This window comes from Syngnathus typhle, linkage group LG11, assembly GCF_033458585.1.
Source record: "Syngnathus typhle isolate RoL2023-S1 ecotype Sweden linkage group LG11, RoL_Styp_1.0, whole genome shotgun sequence".
In the NCBI taxonomy this organism is placed as follows: Eukaryota; Metazoa; Chordata; class Actinopteri; order Syngnathiformes; family Syngnathidae; genus Syngnathus; species Syngnathus typhle.
In genome coordinates, this window is record NC_083748.1 from 5,515,345 (window position 1) to 5,535,422 (window position 20,078).

General features: G+C 39.2%; 1 protein-coding gene across 2 annotated transcripts; it reads left to right on the forward strand.

Annotated features, from left to right (window-relative positions):
* The first annotated feature begins 92 nt into the window (after positions 1-92).
* LOC133162657 (sodium- and chloride-dependent GABA transporter 2-like) lies at positions 93-19,897 on the forward strand. 2 transcript variants are annotated; one of them, XM_061292011.1, is made up of 16 exons: positions 93-241; positions 344-433; positions 760-944; positions 1,154-1,288; positions 5,896-6,036; positions 6,144-6,231; positions 7,463-7,595; positions 7,894-8,028; positions 8,203-8,306; positions 9,029-9,153; positions 9,285-9,397; positions 9,470-9,607; positions 9,760-9,862; positions 11,528-11,628; positions 13,679-13,849; positions 17,415-19,897. In XM_061292011.1, the coding sequence occupies exons 2-16, from the start codon at positions 426-428 to the stop codon at positions 17,562-17,564; spliced, it is 1,830 nt and encodes a 609-aa protein (XP_061147995.1). In that variant the 5' UTR covers positions 93-241; positions 344-425; the 3' UTR covers positions 17,565-19,897. The 2 variants fall into 2 exon arrangements, with proteins under 2 accessions (XP_061147995.1, XP_061147994.1); XM_061292010.1 differs by having other exon boundaries at positions 109-433.
* The last annotated feature ends 181 nt before the right edge of the window (positions 19,898-20,078 follow it).

Here is a 20,078-nt window from a genome sequence, read left to right on the forward strand (position 1 = left end):
CCATTATTTTCTTTTCTCACAATTTACAGCCAACATGACAAAATTCCCAGTTGGCAGATAAATAAAGCCTGTTTACAGCCACTGATATAACAGGCTCAGCTGATTTGGTTTAGTTGTTAGCAACTGTGCTAATCTCAGTGACTCGAGCTGCTCCTGTCTCAGTGGAAAAATACAGCCGAGCAGTGGTGTATACCTTGAACCTTTGTCAGAGCCAAACAGTTTTCTCAAGTGCAGCCACATGGTGCGGAGCGCAGCGTCTGGCAACGAGACGGCTCACAGAAAGGAACCATAGCAGCTTTGATTCTCACCTTGGCTCCGCTCATGACTTTTTCTTTGTATACAGAGCCTGCGGTGCATCCATCCGAGAGGAATACTGATCACTTTGTCGTTGCCGTAAGCAACTCTCAGGGGAGGGGGGCTTTGTGATGGAGGGGTAAGTACTCAGTCGATTTTCCTTGGATTCCTCACCGCTACATGTTGGACTTTTCATTCTAAGACGTGTTTTTGCTGTAACGGTTGCCACGGATTTTCTGAGTAAGCGCTTGCCGCCGGTGGGAACTTTCCATTGCTGTTATAATCCACTCCAAGCTCAAATTCAACCAGTAAATTTAAATAAGAGCCGGAGTGGCGCCGAATAGAAGTCAGCTTAGTGATTTGCATTTATCAAATATTTGTCTATCCCTCCTTTAAGTAGACAGACGGATGTTTGAGATCAGATTGCGCCTCATTTGTAATTAATCTCCTTTTCAATATGTCCAGGGAATTCCTGAAAGGAAGCAGCCGTGAAGTGGCCGGTCACGGCAACACTCTGGCGAAGAAGACTCAGCTGCTGGATCGTGGCAAGTGGGCAAACAAGTTGGAGTTCCTGCTGGCTGTGGCTGGAACCCTTGTGGGATTGGGAAATCTCTGGAGATTTCCCTATTTGTGCTACAAAAATGGGGGAGGTGAGCTTACCCCAGTCGCGCGCTCTCATTTCCTGTTTCCTGCTTTACATCGAGCAAACGCTATTAGTCATCATATCTATTTAAATGATAAGTCGCCCAAGTGAGGCACTCAACTGCAGTTTGTTGAGAGATGACAACACGGTCGAGGGAAATAAGCAAACAATGAAGATGTCTGAGAGTTTTCTGAGTTTGGCGTTTCCTTCCCTCAGGGGCATTTTTGGTTCCGTATGTTCTGTTTCTCCTGTCCTGTGGTATCCCAATGTTCCTTCTGGAGACAGCCATGGGTCAGTATACATCCCAGGGATGCATTACATGCTGGAGACACTTCTGCCCTTTGTTTGAAGGTTAGTATTAGAAGACGCACTGAATTTTTAAACACAAACGTACATAATTCAACAGGTGTCCAACGCAGTCCTGACAGCAGCCAACTCATTTTCATGATGTCCTGAATTATTTGCATCTTTGTTTTTATTGAATCTTTTAGAGGAGAATTACACAAGAAAGTGGCGGGCAAAAGTCATGTGAAGTGATAGTGGAAAAAATTTTATATTTTGAAGACCCATCATATCCAGTGGTGGCTCTAGAAATTTTTATTTAGGTTGGCAAAGGGGCGCCAGGAGAATGTCAGAAATAATATGTTCAGCATTAAGCCGCTCCTTGTAGGCTATGCAATAACAATTCCCAAACATTTACCACTATTTGACAGTCTTTGACATATTCACCATTTATTTGATATTGTCACATAAACCTTTAACCCAATTATTGGCAGTTATTATATTGGCCAACAAAACCATTCAACAAAAATATCTTCTATAGGTTTTTATTCCTTCAGTCAAGATTTTAGAGGGTCTTGTTATTTTATCTCCAATGCTAAACCCACTGTCTTCTATTCACGTTTGCTTATATAGTTTGAATTTTTATTTTAAATTTAGTATTGATCGATTCATTCCAAACAACCGCCGCCGTGACAAGGCATTTGATGCAGGTGGCAGCTGCCCCCCTTGGCCACCCTTTAAAACCGCCTATGTTTTCGCATTGCTTAAACTTTTTACAGTCAACCTGGCAACACAACTAAGTAAAAATGCACATTAACTCAAAAACAATCAATAAAATTGGGCTTTAACTTATACAAACAGAGACGACAGATGGAAAAGACCCCAAAACAAAAGAAAAACTAAAAACCCTCCCAGTCATGGATTAAAAGTGTTCAGTGACCTGAGAACCCTTGGAAAACCATCCCCGACTCAAAGAGCTCTATTGTGTATGAAAATGACCTCGCACAACCGACACCTGTGCGTTCTCACAGGTGAACATCAAGCCTGCGAGACCCATGTGACTGACCACACCAGGTGCCGGTCACACTGCAACTTTTAATACTATAATTCGCTCCGGCCTCTTCGGTGTCACGTTCCAAGCATGTATATGTTGACCTCGGCTCTAACAGCAGAGACATTGTTATTGCCGAAATTTGCACGATGCATTCTGTCGCCCACGAAGGGAACTTTGACAATCACGTGTATCTCACATGGAACCGTCACGCTAGTCACAAACAACAATGCTTTACTCGGACCGTGCGCCACTTGAAGTCCCTCACAAAGGAGAGACGACATGCAAATTCGAAAAGCAAATTGGAATACAAAGTGGTGGTCACACACAGGTTCACCTCAGACTTAGGAAGTAGAGCGTAGATAAAATAGTTCCCTCAAACTATCCCTCTGCACATGTTCCTCAGATAAATACTTCCTTTCATGAAACTTTTTTTAAAAGACAAATTGGCATGACAACTGATTTTTCACTTCAACTATGTTTGCTGTTCGTTTTATGCACCGTTATATGTATTTATCCATGAAGTATGTTACTTGATGACAATGAGGCCATCAAAGCTCACATGCCCGACCTCCAAATTTCTATGACGAATGGATGAAATTTTAGTACTTGGCCACAAGCACATGGGAAACACACTGTCTAGTGTTTACCCTATCATCAAAAGTGAAAACCATAAGAAAATTGAACTTTGGCCGATAATTTGTTTTTGACCGACATCCCAGTCATGATTGAGTGCCAAGGAACATTAGGGTCATACTGGAGAGGAAAAAAAGGATCATAAAATGATGACTAAACATGACCATAAAATCACATTATGATGTTAAAAAGACATATTAGATGAGATTTGACTTAATCTTTGGAGAACATTTCATAACATTTGAATATTATGAAAGTATTATGGATTAACATTGCTATAATTTCAAATGCTTTTCAAATTGGAATTACCGTTACTATAATTTACGACTCAGAGAAGTACAGTTGCTGTCTTTCGGCAATCCCGCGCATGCCGCAACAGCAAAGAAATGGAGAGAGAAGAAGACGCATGCTGTAGACCATAGGTGTCAAACTCAAGGCCTGGGGGCCAGATACGGCCCGCCACATCATTTTATGTGACCCGTGAAGACAAATTTTGCAGTGACTTTGTGTCATTACTAAAATGACTAATTGTCTTCACTTTTTAAAAATAGTAATATTCCTAGCATTTTCTATTACCATTAATCTTTTTAAACTATTTGAACAATTTTTACTGGTCTCTGATTTCAAAACTAGTTTATTGTGTAGCCTATGCTGTATGTATATAGAAGACGTTGACGGTCATAATGGCCCTCCGAGGAAAACTATGACTACAACGTGGCCTGCGACAAAAATTAGTTTGACACCCCTGCTGTAGAAGAAGACCAAGAGGAAACTAGGATATGACTCAGAAGAAGAAAAAAAAACATTTGACTTTATAAGGCTACGGTGTTGGGAAACATAGCAAGAAGGCAGAACAGATGCTGATAGCTTTTAATTTCAAAACAAAGTTGTGTGTATTGAGGATTTTGTTTTTGTATATTGTGACCACACGGTGACTGTATTCATTTATATGTATCCAGCCCAAATATATAAAATCTTCATCCGTGTTGAACTCCAGTTTGACATTTGGCTTTGTGGCTTTTGCATCATCCCATCAAAACACAAAAGCACACAAACAACTAGCAGTCACATAACTAGCACAGGTAATGATTCCTTAGAGGGAAGGGTAGAACCAACCGAACAGCTTTCAAATGTGTAGTCGTTTCCCCTTGGTGGTTCCACCCCGCCCCACTGCACCCAGCAGATGCAGCATTCTGGTGGTGTGCATCAAGCCACGGGTGATTTTTCTCAAAGAAAGGTTGCTTTGATTGCCTGCAGTTTTAATGGCACTTCACTTCGCCGTAACCTTTTCTTGCTGCCCCAAGTCGACTGGATAACAGCCACATGTTGAGAAGTAAATGCAGGAAACCCTTGTTGTCCTCACTTGCCGTTTGTTAGCACGTCTTGTTCAGACTGATGCCTTTGACCCCGTGTGGTTTCCACAGTTTCCAGCGGTACCATTTTAAAGTGGAAAACCAACCCTGTCTAACTGAGGCCAATAGTGCTGAGTTTAGCCTTTCCAGTCAAAAACAGCACATGCTATTTTTAATATATATATTTTTTTAATAGCGCCATTATAAAAGTTCCTTTATCTCCATTGAAGGAGTGTAACTTTAGAATAACTTAAGCGCAGAACTGAATGAAAGTGAAAATAAATGATAATAAATAAAAAGATATACAGTTGCCAAACGCCACTCAAACTGGAGTTTAACATGATTGAAGATAATTTATGTAATATATTATTCAATATTAACATCGGATATTTTCGGGCTGCATACCTGACTATCCTAATGTGATGCAACATAGAGGTTGGGGGATCGTTGATCTAGTGGTTAGGACACCTGCCTCACAGATCTTTATTTTTTTTGTGCCACTTGCTCTCAACTGAAAATGACATCGCAGTTGCCACAATGTCATTTTTAGTGGATAAATCACAAAATGGCCACCCCTGAGATGGATAAAAAAACCAGATGGATTTTATCACTTTAATTCATATTCCACCAATGAAACAATTAGAACACGATATTTTGACTTATTGGGCTGTACAGAACATAGTATTATTACCTTTCCCTTTAGAACGGTGTAAATTGACATAAATGTGCTGATGACATTTAAGCAATGAAAAGAAGAAAAGTGAAAAGTGGTGGATGCATTTAGTGTGCCTCGTGGCCTTATATAAAGGCTTCAAGCACTTTTCCTTTGTTTAAAATTGCCATGGGAAGTAGCTTTTCAAACAATAGTGGGCAAAGTAGTCTGTTGATCTTGGCAGTGGCACATTAGTTTTTTTTTTCTCTATTCTTAACAAGCCGACAATGTGCAAGTCTATCAACACTTCTTTGACTTTTCCATCCGTGGCATAGCGCTCAAGTTCATTCCTTCCAAATGAACACATGAACATTTTAATGGGCTATTAATACCTTACATGATTATGGAAATAACTAACCTAGCTGGTCCCTGTTTTTGGAAGGCGTTCACGCTCATAAATAGTGCACTTGTTGGAAGCTGGTTTCAGATTATGACATGTGATTCTAGAAGGTTATTTACAGCACAAGGATAGTGTATGATGGATAGTGTCCCAAACAGTACAGTGTCCATGCACATGCTGTTAAAGAAAAATCCCCGCTATAAATCAGGACTCTCTAACTGCTTTCGAGCATACTGTAATGCAGGCAGGAAGGAAGAGAACATATTAAGTAGTACAGAATGGATTTGGGGTGTCCATCCTTTGGTTTGTTGGCAACTCAATGAACAAAGAAAACAAGGTGGTCCATGTGACTGAAGGCCAAGTGAAACCGTATTCCTCGATGACGTAATTTACATGGGTTCTTTCTCTACCATCTCATGTGTCAGGAAGATCCTGAACTTTAACCTTGTGGCATTCAGCTAACATGGATAACAGATGGCACAACAAGAGGGAAAGCGGCATGGCATTTAAAGACCCAAAGAACACAATCCATGCTTAGGGATAATGCTCGTATCGGTCACACATTGACCGACCTGGTCTCTTCAGGAATCGGTTATGCAACCCAAGTGGTGATTGCCTACGCTGCTGTGTCGTACATCGTCATCCAGGCCTGGGCTTTCTTCTATCTCTTCTCGTCCTTCAGTGCTGAGGTTCCGTGGGCCAGCTGCAAGAACCCCTGGAATACCGGTAGACCACACTTGCGGGGCTATTACCCGTCCCTAATCTTTTGACCGACTAAGAATGTGTGCTTGTGGTGTCAGTTACATTATTTCAACATCTGATTGTTTCCGTAGTACATTGTGTTGAATTCGACAAAAGGAACGTGTCATCCAATTGGACAGCACCTGCTAATGCGACAACTCCCGCAACAGAATTCTGGGAGTAAGTATTTTGAAAATGTATGTTCTCATCATCATCAGATTTTGTTTTATGTCCACGATATTGGTAAGCACATGAACTGAAAACAAAAGAAAGAAAAACAAACACACAAGTGTAACTTAAGTCACCTGAAGGCGTTTTTCTACCAAAAGAAATTGTTTGCAACACTTATCAATGAAAGTTGACCAAGAATCGACCCTTGCGGAACTCCGCAGGCTGGAGACTGCAACAATGTAATGCAAACATTGTTTCTCTCTGAAAAGGAGCATCCTCATGACTCTAATGCTGGCAAAACCTTTTGTCCGCGAAGCAATCTTACATTGACCAAGGCCAAGTGCAATGTGCCAAGGGCGGATTGAGAGATCAGTGCGCATGATTCATAATTATGAACACAAGGAGAAGCTTATTCTCCAGCAGAATCCGAGAACTTGCTTTGGCTACTTTATTTGAAAAGAATCTCCCTCCCGAATGTAACCTTGCCTCCCCCATCTGTGCACTCGGTGTTGGACACCAACAAAATCACACGCTTGTGCAAATAGTAATTCAGAGTCAAAAAGAGTTGCAACGTTGGTTGTGTTGGACATTGCAACATCTAAAGTCTACTTTTGCTATAAAAGCTAACAGTACATATGGATAAAAAAATAATTTCCTTCCGAAATTCATTTTTTTCCATGATACCGAAATGTGCCAACACCGATCAAAGTGTAGCGAAGGAAATAAAATTGTGTCTAACCATCAACAAAATTCTGAAATTGTTCTTGGGGGTACACTGAGCCAGCCCTGCGGTTATGTTGAAGGAAACTTACATCGCAGAAGGCCAGTTGGCATTGGCAAACAAATCATCCGTCTTCCTGTCAACACTTTCATGTGCTGAGCCCAACATCATACAAGGCCAAAAAAGACAACGGAATGTCAAAAATGTCATTGAGAAGCTTGCAATGCAGTTGCCATTTAGTGAATGTGACATTGCTCTTTATTATTTATGTTATGACTGGCGTGAGATATTTGACATGTCTTCCTATGACAACATGGAAAATCAATGATCAATTAAATGATTCTTAGGCATAATTACCATATCAACCCATTGATGAATAAAATAGATACAATTGGGTTTTTATTTTTGTTCTGACAAAAAAAATCTCAAGATCTTTTCTTAATCGCCTGAACGGAAATGACAGAAAGTCTTGCTTGTCACATGTTTGACTGTGTCCGTTTGTGATGTTTGTATTCCAAGGAGACGAGTTCTGGGTATATCCTCGGGGATAGAAAAGATCGGCAGCCTGAGGTGGGAGTTGGCCTTGTGTCTCTTGTTGGCTTGGATTCTCTGCTATTTCTGTGTTTGGAAAGGAGTGAGATCCACCGGAAAGGTAACACGCTTTATTTTTGTACACGCATTCGAGCTTCAGAAGTGGTCACGTGGTTCCGTTTGGATCTGAAAGCTGACAAAAAGGGTACAGCTGAGTAACGGCGGATTGGTAATCCTTCTCGGATGTAAATCCTGGGATGCAATCAAACTGTGGCCTAGTTATGCTCTGTGTAAACAAATGGATTATTACCGCGCATGGGTTTGCCTTCAGGGCAGTTGAGCTTCGATCCTTTTTTATTAGATGTCACGATTCAAAGGTATGTTACGAGTATTAACCCTCACGTGTCTCTTGTCAACAGGTAGTTTATTTTACAGCCACTTTCCCTTATTTAATGTTGGTTGTTCTGTTGGCTCGTGGACTTACTTTGCCCGGTGCTATTGACGGCATACGTTTCTACCTCTATCCTGACCCGACAAGGTTGGTGGACCCTCAAGTAAGTAATAAAGTGCCAGGCCAAAATAAAAATAAAAAAATCAACCAAGTACCATGACGGGATGCCCGATCAGCTGCATAGGCTAAATCCTGTAGACTGTCTCAAATTCACATATATATTTCTATCAATCATTTAGACAGAGTTCATATTTCATTTTCTGATATGTCCATTCAGGTTTGGATGGATGCAGGTGCACAAGTCCTGTTCTCCTTTGGGATTTGTCAAGGAAGTTTGACAGCTCTTGGCAGTTACAACGAGTTTAATAATAACTGCTACAAGTAAGTTCCCATTTGTTTCCTATTTTTGGCCGCCATTTTCTTTTTGCTTAGCCTTTTCGCTTCAACAATATTTTTATTCATAGCACGTGAAGGTCATGTTGCATGTTGTTTATAAAAAGACCGGATATGACCTTCCAAGGTCAATGCTATTCAAAGTGCAGCTGCTCTAGTAGCTTCTTAAAGTGCTTCTTTTTCTGCGTTGAGAAAACTGTTAACAAGGTTTCAGGTTGAGTCACACTGGACTTTTATGCTGTATATCAAATTTGTGAAGAAGGTTCATCACGCTAAACAGGGACCTCACATTCTTGTTTTTTTCCCCCTCTCATTCTTTCCACCCAAGTTAACAGAGTGGAGTGTGCTGTCTGGTGTTACAGGGCTGTACTACACCAATCAACTTTTGATTAAACTCAAGAGCTAGCTAGCTAGCTAGCTAGATTCGATAGATAGATAGAGATGGATAGATACCGTAATTTTCGGACTATAAGTCGCGGTTTTTTTCATAGTTTGGGTGGGGGGGCGACTTATACTCAGGTGCGACTTATATACATATATATGTTTTTTTTCACTTTTTTGGGCATTTTATGGCTGGTGCGACGTATACGCCGGTGCGACTTATAGTCCGAAAATTACGGTAGCTAATAAACATATTTTTAAATTGCACAGTGTGTGACTGAAACTAATCATTCATTTTGAGTCTAATCATTTCTTTGTTTTCCTCTTAGGGATACATTTGTTCTATGTTTGGTAAATGGTGGCTCCAGCTTTGTGGCGGGCTTTGCTATCTTTTCCGTTTTGGGATTCATGTCCTACGAACAAGGATTACCAATATCAGAAGTGGCGGCTTCTGGTAAGAATCCAAACATGATTATTTCTTATTCACACGTAGCATAAATATTTTTTTTTTAGTCTCCATTCCACAAATACTGATGTTTTTCTTGATAACGGTTCACATAATGACTGTTATGTGTGTAACGACAGGACCTGGCCTGGCTTTTATAGCATATCCAAGGGCAGTAGCGATGATGCCTTTACCACAGTTGTGGGCTATATGTTTCTTTATTATGGTCATCCTGCTGGGTGCTGATACACAGGTCAGTTGAAAATATGCTTGTGAAACCTCTGGTGGATCCCTGGTTTGTGCTGACTTGTCTTTGCTTTACTAGTTTGTGAGCTTGGAGTGTCTGATGACCTCCGTGACAGATATGTTCCCGACTGTTTTCCGGAGGGCTTATCGACGAGAGCTGCTGCTGCTTTGTCTCTGCTCCGTTTGTTTCTTCCTTGGTCTTCTTCTCGTTACTGAGGTGAGAGCGTGACTCTTTCCTTATCGCATTGTTTTTTTTTGCTTTGTGTATTTAACTTATCAAGTGATGGTACTGTGGTGCACTGATTTGGTTTAATGACCGCAAATGTATAGTATGTTGTGTCATGATCTTTCGCCATTATCTTCTTCCAGGGGGGCTTGTATTTCCTTCAGCTTTTTGACCATTACGTCTGTAGTGGCAACAACCTTCTCCTCCTTTCAGTGTGTCAGTCCATAGCAATTGGATGGATATATGGTAAGTCCTTGTAGCTGGGAGTCATCATATGTTTTCATGCGTGTTCTGTTATTATGGGATGGAAGGAGAAATGCAAACATATTTTTAAGGTTGCACTTTGTGTAAAGAGTTTGACAACCCCTGGTTTAGGGAAATTAATATACCAGGCACATTTCTTTAGCTCTCTCATTCAAATCACAGGCAGTATTTGTGTGAGCTGTGTTACTTTTGGCAAAGACTACGTGGCCCAAAAAAGACAAAACAATAGCCAATCCGTTTGGACAGGAAAAATACAGGCTCTTGTATAAGTGTACTGTCAAAACACTTCTTTCCATTACCAGCCAGTATGTCAAGCCAAAAGCATTCAGACAAAAGCCTGAAAATCTTTACCACCGAGACAAACTTCGGTTTTACGGAGTGGCGGAGCCGTGTGGGCTGTATTTATAATTGCATAATCGTAACCATATTTGTTTTCAGATGAAGTTGTATTTTTAAACTTGAGTCCATCTGACCTTTGTGATTTTGTATACACTTGTGACCCTGGGGGGAAAACTGTTGAAGAGGATTTGATTTAATGTAGTGCTGCTGACCTCTAGTGGAAATCATTGAACTATGCATGTGAATAGGATTTATGATCTAGACATGTAATATTGTTTGATCCTAAAATGTATGTTAGTTGTATATTTGAGTATATTTACGGTTAAAAACATGACATCTTTTTAAATGTATATTAGTACAAATATTTTTTTATGGACAAATTGATTAAGTGTTTTTTTCTCTTTTTTTTTTACAAATCTTGAATTGGCGTTTGTAACAACTTTGATTAATTTAAAAACGGTTAAAAACATGACATCTTTTTAAATGTATATTAGTACAAATATTTTTTTATGGACAAATTGATTAAGTGTTTTTTTCTCTTTTTTTTTATTTTTATTTTTTTACAAATCTTGAATTGGCGTTTGTAACAACTTTGATTAATTTAAAAACTATTGGTTGACTTGTGACTGAAAGAGGAAAATAAGTTCCTTTAACAGGCAACACATTCCTTTAATGTATGGCCTTAGACAAATTGGCGTGGACTTCTATCCATGTATTACAGTCCCGCGGTTCTTACGTACTTCCTCTGCCAAATATTTTGTCCTCTTTTATTCCTCCCATCACTCCTGGTTAAGCTTATCCAAGCTTGAGAGGCCATTAGATTCTAAGGAGGGATTTGTGCTCTTTATTTGACACGCATTCATACTTGTTCTACCCTTTTGTTAACAGGGATTTGTTAAAAACTCAGAGGGATTTAAAGGTTGGAGCTGGAATACATTTTGTTAAATGCAAAATAACACAAACACACTCATCTGCCGCTTTGTTGAGTGCAGCTACTGACATCCAATATATTAAAATTTGCCCAATCATCAAGATAGGTTTTTCTTTTAGGTAGAAATGTTTTGGGTTTGCTTTGTTTTGTTTTTTTATTTGTGGCTGTTTTCAGTTGTATCATGTAATTAGAAGTTAGACGTTTTTTCTTTCCTAGGCCAGTATAAAAGATATTGTCGCTTTGGAGGCACATTTTAATAGGACATGACAATTTAAATAAAAATAAAAAAATCTGTATTGTGTGTATTTTTCTGTATGGTTTCATGTAAAAAATAAAATAAAATAATAATATATGTTTTTTTGTATTTGGTAAAACAGGTGCTGATCGTCTCTATGACAACATTGAAGACATGATAGGGTATCGTCCATGGCCACTAATGAAGATTTGCTGGCTTTACATTACCCCCGCTGTTTGTCTGGTGAGTGAAGACTAGTGGAAGGTACAAGTCATTTCTGTGACAACGGCAATAAATTCGTTCTTGGCAAATTTCTTAATATCACACTCATAAATTCAATTCATGTCATTATGTCTGGAGTTTTCTCACAAAGCTTCATCTTGTTGTTCTCTCAAGCTTGAAATGACATGCTTAAAATGGCATAAGAAGAGGAACAAATAAGAGGTGCATGGGAAGAAATTAAGGATTTGAACTTTGTGACGTGACGAATTTGAGACAGGTGCTGGTGTCAGTGCCAGGTGGGTTAGGATGAAGGGAACAAAGAGAACGTTTTCATATTGTTGACTGTAAGTGAGTAAGACTCATGTGACTCTTATTGTTCACTATTTGTGCTACATTGTGGTAATTGTTGAAAATTCAGACATGCAGTAAATGCGACCCAACAAATATTTTTTTTTAATGTGAAGCCCAGCAAAAGTGTGTAGGATGTAGGGTTGAAAAATTTTAAACCCGGAAAAGGACATTTTTAAAAATGAGTTGGGACAGAGTTCCGTTGCTAGGATGACAACTTTATTTGTAACGTTTGATCTGAATGGTGTCACTATAGTTTTGCAGTTTTATTTTTCAATTTAAAAATCCAAAACGGATGGTAGAGAAATGTTGCTAATTGATTGTCGGTTCTGGCATGGCAGCATTTACGTATGGTTTGTCGCAGAATCAATCCAAGTCCTTCTTTTTAATTCTTGTTGCAAACTGGAGGTGGATATTCCACGATAGTTTCAGCAAAGCTCCTCAACCCAACGTTACGTTTATGAACGTAACAGTGCAAAGCCACAGGGGTGTTCGGCTGATTGACATCTCATCAGCCTCACTTCCTGTCTCTGATTGGCAGTTTTTCCTCAGGCCCTGTGGTTTTGTATAACTCTTAATCGGGTCATCTCATCTATCAGTGTAAACATTGGTAAAAGACAGTATATGCTTGTTGAAATTTGTTTTTTCTTTGTTTAGATCTAGGTATTAGTAATCTGCGTAGGTGGAATGGAAGCAAGTAGTTGTCTACTTTTTGGAAGTTGTCGTATTTGTCTTTTTTTTTTTCTCAACACGTAACAAAAATGAGTTGTGCAATTAAGCCCAACGGTTTTATAAAAGGGCTTCATAACAGTTGCCTAGGGCCAAGAACTGGGTGTTGGTGCTGAGATGTCTCATCGGGGCTCATTACAGCTATTGAATGGACTAAAATTCCTTTTTAACATGTCATTACATCCATATCCGAGATATCGCAAACATGCAGATACTAGAGACAGAAGGAAATTACGATTTTCTTGAAGGCAAATCTGGTTTGATGTTAACCAAACCACGCTCCACCCTCAAAGAAAAAATGCTGGCATTTTTCCAAATGAATCATATAAGTTCAGCCGGCCCATTACATGTCAACGACATCTTACCCAATTCTCCGCACAAAAGGTCAGGTATGACGGTAAAGTGAAAATTGGCAATATAATATGTATAATGATTTTATATTTAGGATATCTTTGGTTTTGTAGTGGATACCGATATTTTTTTGATATTTTTCTTTTGACATTATACTACGTCTATAAGAAATTTATTGTCAGTCGCTTATTTTCTATTGACAGTTATTTTGACTTGATGTTTGTTTTGCTTTATTTAAATTCCGTGCTAACTTGTTCATGTCAAATGATATTTGTTTAAGTATTTAATTTATTTTCTGGAGTTGTCAGAAGCTGTTTGCGGTTTTCTCCAGACGCAGTATATATGAGTATTTTCAATTCTGTGCCTATCAGATCATTATCCTTTATTGTGGTATACCAAAAATGCCAAAAATGCACTTCAATGAGCCAATGGTTGCAAAATCCAGGAATATTCAAACATCTTGCAGTATAACCATGACCACTGATGTCCTTTGGTTATCATTCCAAAATGTTCTAGGGACATTTCTAGACATTTACAGGAACATTTCCAGCCCTCTGCCACTCGACTGAGGTCCTACTTATCATGACTGCAGTGATGCCGAATGTCTTAAGGCTTTTTTGTGATTTGTTTTGTCACTTGCTAGGGTACCTTTGTCTTCTCCTTGGTGAGATACAAGCCACTCAAATTCAACAAAACCTACGTCTACCCAACCTGGGCCTACGCTTTGGGCTGGTGCCTGGGACTCTTCTGCGTTCTGCTGGTGCCTCTGTGGATCCTCTTTAAAGTCATTCAGATGAAAGGCACTGTGTGGCAGGTATGTGTTTGGCAACATTTTATTCAATTTAACCCTTAATGCGTCCTGAATCATCACTTACAAGGCTGCCATTGCCAATGTTAGCCTGGGATGAGCAGACACGTTTTGGTTGCCTAGGCAACATGCAAGCTGGCCAAAAATGACTTTGCACTCCCCTGGTTTGGCACCATCACCACTGGTGGCACAGAAATGATTAAAGCTCCACCGGGCCTTTTGTGGCCCAGCTTGACGACTAAACCAAAGAACCTGCACTGCTCTGGTTCCACTGCTGTCCAGCGCCAGGAACCGAACAAAGCACCAAAATTCAAAAGGGTTACTAGAAAAATAGCCCAGCCTAAATTCCATTGAGTGATTTCAACCTCATGATTCTTTTCGACGTTCCTAACTTGCCCTACGCTCTAGTATTGCGGACTTTTTAACAAGTTGAAACAAAAATCCAACTTTTGTTCTATTTCATCATTGTAAAAGCATCGTCGGAAATTTCAGCCACTTACCAGTGACGTCTCCTTTTCACTACAATTAAGCCCGCATTAAGATCTTGTGTGACTTTACGGAACATTTGATTGACAAAGAAATTGCCAGGTTTCTAAATGTGCTGTGCTGACACGATTTTATACAACATAGGAGCGGGCCAACTCATAGCTGCAGGCAAATTTTAAGACTGATTTGTGGTTAACAGCTTCTGTCGTTCCTACATTTTTTTTTTGAATAGTTTTGAAAAGGGAAAGGTGTGAAGAGTCAATCTAAAAAAAACATGAGTGTTGTCACAGAGCTGACATTCTGCCTGTCAAGTCTAAATGGCTGGAGGACTATAATGCTGGTTAAGACAGCGGCAGTGAGCAGATTGTGTGCTTTGAGAATAAATATTGTTGTACAAGGGTAGTGTGAATGTTGATGGCTAATATTCGGCATGTCTACTTCATAGCTCTGAGGTTTACTGTTCAAATTTCAGCTCCAGCCTTTCCGTGTCGAGTCAGCATGTTCTGCTCGTGTTTGCTGGGCTTTTGGCTCTCTGGCTTCCTCCCACGTTCCAAAAAAAAAAAAAAAAAGAGAAGCTAATTGAATGTACTGCAAATTGTCTATGTGAGCGTGAATGGTATTTTTTTTTTTTTTTAATTTATGTTTGACTGGCAACCAGATGCTCGCCATCTGTCACCCAAAGTCTCCTAGGATCAATTCTAGTGACCTTTAACCTTTCTAAAGATAAGCAGTGAAGAAAATGGATGTATAGAAATATCATGGTATTTTTATTTTCATTCTCATTCTCAGACTTAAACATGGTGAGGATAAATGACACATTATATTGTGATCTCATGTAACACTTTGAGTAAATAACAAAACCTTCAATTTACATCTCAGGTGGACTGTGCAAGTTGGACAGTTTAGGGTTAAAAGATTGTGTGCTAAAGAACTCAATTTGTACTTCAAGCACGGTGGGAAACTGATAGATCAGTTGCGTAATAATACCTCCAGTAGGACGCTTTGTGGTTTTGAATGATTGATGTGTGTTGCTCCTATCTTACGGGCGCCTCACCCATTTAAACAGCTCAAAATAGATTACCAATCTCCCATCCATCAAGTCACATTCTGAAGCGTTGGGTGCATATTTTTATCCCATAAAGTTATGATTAACACATCGGTCTTGACATTTCATGGGGTGGCCACAATGTTGCATTGTATGACGGCCTGCTCCAATTGAAAAGCGCCCACACTCGTTGCCTACATCTCTTCTAAAGCCAGGCACTTAATTTACCTTACAAAGCCCACCGTGGCATGCCACTTAACATTGAATATGTGTGAAAGCGAGAGAGAACATTTGAGTAAGAGAGCGAAAAAGAAAGTCTGACAGGAATAATGGACTCTTCTGCATGTTTTAACAAAAGATCGTTAATTAGTTGTTGGAGAAAACACTATGCGATATTAAACACATTTCACAGGCCCCAGATATTCAGATTCTGGAATGCGCCCGAAGGTGCTTAAAAGTTACCTGCGTTCATATTTTGTTGCTAGTTAGCCTTGACAGAACAGCACACACAGCGGACCAAAGTGTAGGATGCAGCTGCCCCTTCCTCAAGGATGCAGTGAAAGGCTGTGAGAAAACAAATGTCCAAAAATCAAATGCCACTTTAAAGTTTTGGCTATACAATGCGGGCATTCATGTAGCTTTAAAGAGTAAAAGCCCTGGCAGACATTCGGCTGCACTTGGCGCAATACCTGGCAAAGGCACTAGTTGACGCATGACTACCGTATTTTCCGCCCTATAAGGCGCACCTAAAAACATAAAATTTTCTCAAAAACCAACAGTGCGCCTTATAGTCCGGTGCGCCTTATATATGGGCCAAATTCCTAAATTTAAACTGGCCCAAAGCATTGTGTTGTGAAATCAATCATAAGTGGCCCGCTGAAGACTATGAATCATGACTCAAAAAGACGATGGATCATTATTTTATGATTATAAAGTAATTTGTTCTGTCTGAAGTTTAAATAAAAAAGATCAAATGGAGAATGATTTGATTTGGATTAAAAATCTGACATGATGCATTAATGGTGCGCCTTATATAAGGATAAAGTTTTCAAATGGGCCATTCATTGAAGGTGCGCCTTATAGTCCGGTGCGCCTTATAGGCCGGAAAATACGGTATATAAGTCAAGTCAAAGTCAGCTTTATTGTCGATCCCTTCATATGTCAGACACACAAAGAAACCGAAATTCCGTTTCCTCCATCCCACAGTGACGAGACACAGTACACGATAAACCTACAAGCAGACGACACAAAATAAAAACAAGAAGGCACAAACAATAACTAATAAATAAATAAAATGAGTGATGAATAAATAATAAACAAATAACCCAATAAATAAGAGGAGCAAAACTGAGCCAGTGTGCGTACAGCAGACAGTAAGCATAGCGCAAAGTACAGGACGCTACGCAGAAAGGGGGGGCGAGTTCAGGATCCTAACAGCCTGGAGTATGAAGCTGTTGGAGAGTCTGGTGGTGCGGAAACGCAGGCTCCTGTACCTCTTCCCAGAGGGCAGAAGCTCAAGCAAAGAGTGAGCGGGGTGACTCACATCACTCACAATCGTGGTCGCCTTGCGGGTGAGATGGGAGGTGTAAATGTCCTTCAAGGAGGGGAGCGAAGCACCAATAATCTTACCAGCCGTGTTCACTATGCGCTGCAGGGCCTTCAGGTTGTAATGACACTTGGCCATGAAAAGTTGCAGGTGAGAGCCTATGGGCTTGGAAAACATTTTTCTAACATTTACCGCTTTCCCCTGTACTTGTTAGAACCTGTTAAGTAGTCACCGAATGAGCCTTATATGAACAGGGCAATAAAAGAACAATTTATTACCACAAATGCAAAGTAGATGAAAATCTAAACTTTTCTCAACACCTGCCAGTGAGTTAAGGATTTGTTAACATCCATCCATCCATCAATTTATCCATTTGTTAACAGTCGATTTTATTTATACAGCTCACCAGTCCGGACGTCCTCTTCCCCACACATTGTCTAATTGTAATTCTTTTAAATTTATTGATTCATGACTGTTTCTTGGTGTCTTCACAGAATCTCAAACAGCTTTGTCATCCAGAAAACAAGCCCCACAGCCCAGCAAAGCAACCTGAGCAGTACCCGCTGAACCCCAGCAAATCTCTGGCTCCTTCTGCCAATGAGTACAAGGGAAGCAGTGGCGTTGAGATGGAGGCGCAAGTATGAGACCATGAAAATTTTTCAAGAAGGTTTTGCAAGCTGTGTGGTTTTAAGTTCTTGTGCAAGAAGAGATGTTTCATAATACCAACTATTACTTCAGAAATCGTTAAGGTTAACAAGCTTAACATAAATCATACATAAATCATTTGTCATAATGCCAATAAGCAAACGGGAACACTTTCCTTGGTGCTGCTGCAGTTGTGTTCTCATCAAATTTTATAAGGAAATCAAAGCACTGAAAAACTGAAAAATGTTTTACCGGGACTATGTCCCACACAATATGTGCCTATTTAAAAGCTTGTGCACCAATGTAAGAGGAACACTAGCAAAAAAAAAAAAAAAAGAAAACACGAGATGTTGCCTGTTTTTTGGCATAAAAAGAAAATATTGGTGACAACGGGGAGAGTCCTTGCACCCCCGAAAATTAGCACTTATTTTAACATTTCATTATCAAAAAAGATTAAGAGCAAGTTTGGTCAATCATTTGTATAAAGATTAAATTGTGACATAGGAGTTCCGGTCTGATGGCAGCGATTTTTCTGGCTGCTTCACCCAAAATGTGTTTCTACTATTTCAATTTCACTTGATAGATAACTAATTTATTGTAAGAATAGGCTCAACTCCCTAATAACTGATTTGTGTATCCAGTGTCATCACTGCCAATTTGTTCTGCACAGTTTGCATTGACAATATCAGCCGGATGGGATTTTTTAAAATCTTTTGTATCCATAATTATAATACACATATATTAACTAATTTTCATACATGAATTCAGACTTTTGGTACCAAAAAGGTTGGCAGAATGGATGCTGTACGGACTACTTCCACATTTGGGATATGGTTGCCGTGCTAACTTTCGGTCGCTAGGCTAACACGTGACAGCATCCAAGTCTTCAAAGAAATACTTGGAATAAATACTTGGAATAAATCTTTAAAAAGTCACCACTTTGGATGACATTTCCTCCTTAAAAAGCACCAGCACTGATACTTTTGAAAATAATATTTATGACGTCCAAGCAGCTTGAAACATGCAGAGACCGGAATCTTTACCCTAGAAAAAGCTCCTGCGTTACCGTGCATATGGTCTATTGTTGAAACAAGATATGAATATAATCACGCAAATGTGTATCTTTTGATTAGAATCATAAATCCAACTCGTTGATTCTCCACATCTTTATGCCTTTTAAAAACTGTTTACTAAACTTAGTGTTAATCTCTCTTGTTACACTCACCAATACAAGTCATACTATGTTACTGAATTCTTCTTAAAAAATGTTTTATTTAGTTTTTTTAGCATTTACATGATGTCCGTGTTTGTCTGTCCTCTATATGTTGCTGTACGGTTATGACCATTGTGTTAGAAACACTTTCTGTTCAATTACATGCTCATTTACATACACATACCATACGTACATTTTATGTATCATTATACCTGCTAAGTTTAAGAATGCTAAAACCATGAAAATAATGATGTGCACGTAAAACAAAAGTTGTTGATTTTGAGGTTACGGAATGTCTGCAGTCCAAATCCTCATGCCAATCAGTCGATCAATTGTTTATTAAAATATCTTAAATGATGCAAGACTAATACAGTTAGATTACAGAGTGACTCTTTGGGAAATGTATTGTAAGAATAAAATTTTAACAAAGCGTGTATATTTTGGAGAAGTGCAAACATCAAATAATGTGCTGTTGAATGTACAGGTGAGAATGACTGGCTAGAGTCAGACATACATTTATAGGTACAGTGAGGACCAACAACAACAAAATTGGCTTTCAGGTGAAATTGTTTGAAAAATACCAGTTGTGAATTTTGCCGTTCAGCTCTTTGTTAGAGAACAGCAATTGTGGAATCTGCGTTAAATAGTATAAAGAAGGTCAAATAAAGTTCACATGTCGTGGTAATAACGCATTCTAGATTTAACCTGAAACTTCATCCAAAAGCCAAATATCCATTTTTTTTTTTTTTACAAGTAGGATTTCACGTCTTGATACTGAATGTTTGACCGAAAGAAATCCGTAGCCTAATTCCAGTGATGTAAATTGTAACTAAAAACCAAATACAGTACAATGATTTACAAATTAAACACACTGCAAAGAAAAAAAAAAAAAAACGTTCTAATTGGTGAACATTTAGACAACAATTAAAAGGAAAGGTGATGTGGTCAACATGATATCTCGTCAGTTTAAGTTGTATGTTTTTAGTTTCCATAATCATGCTTTATAGGACCTCTCATTCATTTCTCGATTTTAAATGTGACTTCTGTACAACGTTCAGGTAATAAATCATCTCCGCAGCCAACATATATGCACAGCATAATAAAGTTGATTCACAGGTATTCAATTTTTCTTTCTGATTGATGGCAGGTAACACATTTTTGTCCTTGCATTGATGACTATCTGCATTTGCTGTAAGTTTTGCATAGTTTTACTACATGCACTGACACATGCACTCACACCTCTTCAGGCAGTGGTTGCCCCCAGTGAGCCTTTGAAAGTTGGAAGCAAAATCTCTCAGGT